At 39.9% G+C, this 4,712-nt stretch overlaps 1 protein-coding gene across 2 annotated transcripts in view; it reads left to right on the top strand.

Annotated features, from left to right (window-relative positions):
- The window catches only part of LOC139640512 (PRELI domain-containing protein 1, mitochondrial-like), an 8,288-nt gene extending 3,819 nt beyond the window's left edge, over positions 1-4,469 (top strand). For both annotated transcript variants that reach the window (XM_071514684.1, XM_071514685.1), the window contains 3 exons: positions 247-325; positions 487-588; positions 4,239-4,469. In XM_071514684.1, the coding sequence (XP_071370785.1) occupies positions 247-325; positions 487-588; positions 4,239-4,306 (249 nt within the window). In that variant the 3' untranslated portion in view covers positions 4,307-4,469. The remainder of the gene's footprint in view (positions 1-246; positions 326-486; positions 589-4,238) is intronic.
- Positions 4,470-4,712: the final 243 nt, after the last annotated feature.

Below are 4,712 nucleotides of genomic sequence, written 5' to 3'. Positions count from 1 at the left end.
CCAGTGAAATTATTTATTTTAATAATTTAGGTATTTAAATAAAATTGTCAAATTAATTTAATTATTTTAATTTAATAATTACTTTATTATTCTATATAATTTCTGCATTATTGTTTATATTTAATTATTTAATTTAATCATTCTTATTTATGTTATTTTAATTAAACAATTTTATCTAAATTATTATCAGTATTATAACATTATGTTTCTCTCTATCCTTCTCTCTCTTCTTCTTCTCTCTACCAGGAGTTTGGTCTTGCCAGGTTTAAAAGTAACCAAGCTAAAGCCATGAAGGGACTGGAGTTCGCCCTGTCCAAGATCCAGAGTGAGACACACACACACACACACACACACACTCTAACACACACACACACACACACTCTCTCACACACACGTTGAATAACAAAAGAAAAGTGTAATGTATCTCAGTGGAAACATGAAGTGAAATCAGCCTGGAGTCAGACAGTCCTCTCTCCTCCTCCACAGGCGAGGCCCCGCCTCGTCTCCATGGCGACCAGGGAGAGTCCCCAGAGAAGCCCAAGCCCTCCCACCACAGGCCACGCCCACCACTACCCAGAAGCCCCAGCAGTACGTCTGACCTTCCTCTTCCTACCAGGAGGACGAGCCGACCTCAAGTCAAGATGTCCGACTGGATGACTGATCCAGTATTATAATGAGACTCCTCGGTCTCTCGGTAACGACTGGGGGCGGGGCTTCTTGTCAACCTGGGCTGTGATTGGTTCCTCTGTCAAGGCAGTCATCAGAGCAAGATGATTGCTGATTATAAAAATGTATGAAGTGGCGGGAAAATGCTGAATATGTAACTCACATCGTGGATCCTGACACGCTCAGTCCGCCTCCTCTGGACTACAAACAGAACTACAAACCTTCCCAGGGTTCCTGGGGCTGGATTCACAAAACCGTCTTAGGAAAAAAATCTTAAGTGCTGTTGTTTTGTTTTTTGGTAACTTTAGCCTTAAAAAGTTAAGAAAAGTTAATATTCATCACAAAAGTTCATAAATACCTTCTTTGTTTTGCAGATGATACCGTTTTTACCGTTAACGTTTTCTTCTTGAAGTTTGTGATGGTGGATTTTAAATTTCACGCCAACAAAAGTTAAATTGCGATAGCTAGCAGACAGAGTGCACTCATGACATCAAATGTCCTTATTTAAATTACTTAAAATAATAATTTTTCGGTCCTTGTGTGCTTGTTTATGTCGCGGTTGCTAAGTCGGCCGTAATTGAGAAGTTCCTAAGTAAGAAACCAAGAGAAGTTCGTAAGAGATGAGAGGAATCGTAAGAAAATATTGAGGAATCGCACTTACAAGTTTTCTTAAGAACTTCCTAAATCAACTTCTTAGGTAATTTTCTTAAGAGCTTTTTTTTTTTTTTTTTGTGAATCCGCCTCCTGGTTCCCGTTGCCTCTCTTCCTCATCTGATAGGAGGAGAAAGGAGGAGCGGCCGCTGACATCACTGTCCTCTCCTCCGCTCTGAAACCATGTGAGGGTCTAGCTGCAGGTCTGGGAAGTCTGGGAGAGTCCTGGAAAATACATGTATTGATATTTCAGTAACACGTTAGGCTACTTGAAGTGATGCTTTTAAGTTTATATATATATGGTTTTTCCTAACATGACTTTAGAAGATAATCACAGCAGTTGCGGTCGTTTCAAATGTGTTTCTGTTCTGCTGAATTGAATGTGAACAGATCTTTGTGTGTTTTTGCCTCTCACTCTGCCTTAAGTTTAAGTTTCGTAGAACGTTACAGTGCGCAGTAAAAAGTGAAAAATAGTTCCATTAAATTCAATAATTATCTGTGTAATAAAGTCATGTTAGGAAGAAAATACAAACCCCCTGCTGTTCAACATGATGGATTATGTTAGACAGAGCAGCAGTTTGTCTCCTCAACAGAACTTGAACAGATAGAACGGTCTTTCCCGTTCAAATCAACGTTCCTGGACGGTCTGAGCGGCGGCCATCTTGCTGTGACCCGTTGGACTAGCTTCTGTATAAAGCGACTCACAGCAAGTCACTGAGCTGAGAGGTTTTACAGCAAGAACCAAAGCAGCTTCTCTGTCTCCTTGCTGCCATGGATTGCTAACATGCTAATGTTGACTAGAAGAGCTGGAGAGAGAAGTCCAGTCTGTGATGAAGCTACGTTAGCCTCGTCGCTAACGTTAGCTTCCAGTTGAGTTCTGACAGTTTTCTAACAGACTCATCTGCTCAGTTCTCACAGTGTTACAGACTTTACAGCCTAAAGGCTCATTTATGCTTCCTTTACGTACGAAAATAAATACGTCCGTTTCAAACGATGTAACCGTCACTGCCCACACACTTCCATGCGTCCTTTACATTGGCATGGATGTTAAGCAATACATCCACTAGAGGGCAGTAGAGAGTCAAAAGTTTCTGTCCACCGTCGCCATGTTTGTTGTGAACAACAAACAACATGTCTTCATCGTGTCTCGCTGGTCTCGCTTGAACTATCGGCTGCACTGCCCCCACGATTTCCGGTGGTACTGCTCCGTTTCGTCCGTATCCGTAAGCTTTCAGAAAACGTGCACAAATACGGACGAAATGAAAGCAGAATACGGACAGAAGGCTCCGTCCGTATACGTATACGTATTTAACGTTGGGCATAATTGAGCCTTTAATGTCCAGACTTGTGTTGTCACCATAGCAGCTAGCACTTACAATTCCATAGTCGCCATTTTATGCTGAACTAGCTAAATTACCCTGACAAACCGCGGAAGAACCGTTCTCTCCATTCAAGTTCTGTGTTCTGTCTTCACTGTTTTGAATGTAAATGTCAGATCAGTGGGAGTTTATGAGTTCAGACCTGCAGCAGAACAGACAGCAGGAGCTTCTGCCTGAAACACATCGCTGGTTCAGACTTTTAAACAGGCGATAAACATAAAATGACACCAGTTTTTATTCTTTAAGACCTGTTTGATACCAGAAACCAGCCTGAGCCATGAAGGAACTCTGCGTTTGGACTGAAAGTTTCTTCTAAAACAACAACAACAACGGCAACATGGCTCCCTCCCAGGGCTTTGACGCAAAATGGCCGCCCTGTTGGTTGCTGTTGAAGGGATGGACAGGTAGACAGGAGGGAGCAGAGGCTGCAGCATGACACTGCATGGCAGAGGACTAAAGCACACACACACACACACACACACACACACACACACACACACACACTGAACGCACAAATGAATTCACAGGATGTTCTTATTCAACCGACAATTATGTGTTTTTTCATTGAAATCCAGAGAAATAAATCTGGTGTGTAATCTATTGGTCACTGTAGCACTCAGGGTTTTAAAAGATAAAACATACTTGCTTTTCAATTTCTTTTTAATTGTTTTTTAGTTGTTGTTTTTTTTTTGTGTAATTTAATCTTTTCCATAATCAGATTTTCTATTCTTTCCATAAGTTTGGCTCATAGTGGAGTCACTTTCTGCTCATGTTGTTTCTATTTTTCGTAGTCAAATATTTCTTTCTATTTTTTCTGTTAATATAGTTTCTATTTTTCATTTTAAATCATTTTATACCTTTGTTTTCTGCTACTATTGCTGTTATTCTTCACAATCGAGTCATTTTCTATCTCAGTTTCATTGGAAACTATTAATATGATATCCTCTTTTAGATTATGAAATGCAATATTTATTTAGTTTTATTCAGTCGTCTATAAAGTTTATATTCTGTATTTTTAGTGAATCACAATATTCCACAGGTTTACTTCTGTATATTCTTGTTGAATATCTGTAGACTGAATGAAGTTTTCTGTAAGTCGGTTTTAGTCCGGTTGTATCAATGCATGATTCATATTCTGAATGAGATTTGGTCCAGTTTTAGTTTAGTTTAGTTCGTATTACTTCCAAACATTTCCTCCAGTCAGAAACACCGTCGCTCTGGTTCAGCTGAACAAGGTTTTCCTCTCTACTGGGAATTTGATGTTAAATCACAACAGAATCCACTGCATGAAACATGAAAAACATAAAAAAAAACAAGCTTCCCTCATTGATTGTAAACAGGCTGCTTTGACTCTCAATCAATATTTCCAATGTTTTATTGATATGAAGTTATTGTAGGAATTATAGTTTCTAACCGTTCCTGCTCTAGGATGAGAAATGATTTTGTTTTTGTCTGTTAAATGAAGGGATTTGCAGCCAGCAGAGGGAGCTGTTACTGCCTCATGAGGTTTAATACACTCGTTTTATATCAAATTCCCTGCAGAGAATCGACCGACCAGCAGAGGGCGACAGGGTGACCGATGCTGTGAAAGGGACCCGGGTTTATTTTAGACCGGTTTCACTGGCCTGGGCCAAACGGGGCCGAGCAGAGCCTCCTCGTCATTCAGTTTGTTTGTTTTTTTTTCAGCAGGAAGGTCAGGTCAGAGCCAGCTGTTAACCTGAAACCTGTTGAAACGCCTCTGAGTTTTATTTTAGCATGTTGAATCACAATAAATCTACTGACTGGAACAGCTGCTGTCTGTCTCCCTGCTGTGTTTAGTCCGACACTGACCTTCTTTAATGTTCTAACTCTACATGTAGACTGACTTTAACATACTAACTCTACATGTAGACTTAATTTAACATACTGACTCTACATGTAGACTGACTTTAACATACTAACTCTACATGTAGACTGACTTTAACATACTGACTCTACATGTAGACTTAATTTAACATACTGACTCTACATGTAGAC

This window comes from Centroberyx affinis, unplaced genomic scaffold, assembly GCF_046629955.1.
Source record: "Centroberyx affinis isolate AG114_WGS23_722 - 3 ecotype Tasmania unplaced genomic scaffold, CSIRO-AGI_Caff_v1 ptg009608l_1, whole genome shotgun sequence".
Lineage (NCBI taxonomy): Eukaryota > Metazoa > Chordata > Actinopteri > Beryciformes > Berycidae > Centroberyx > Centroberyx affinis.
The sequence above is the reverse complement of the archived record's forward strand: the minus strand, read 5'-3'. Positions and strand labels throughout refer to the sequence as shown.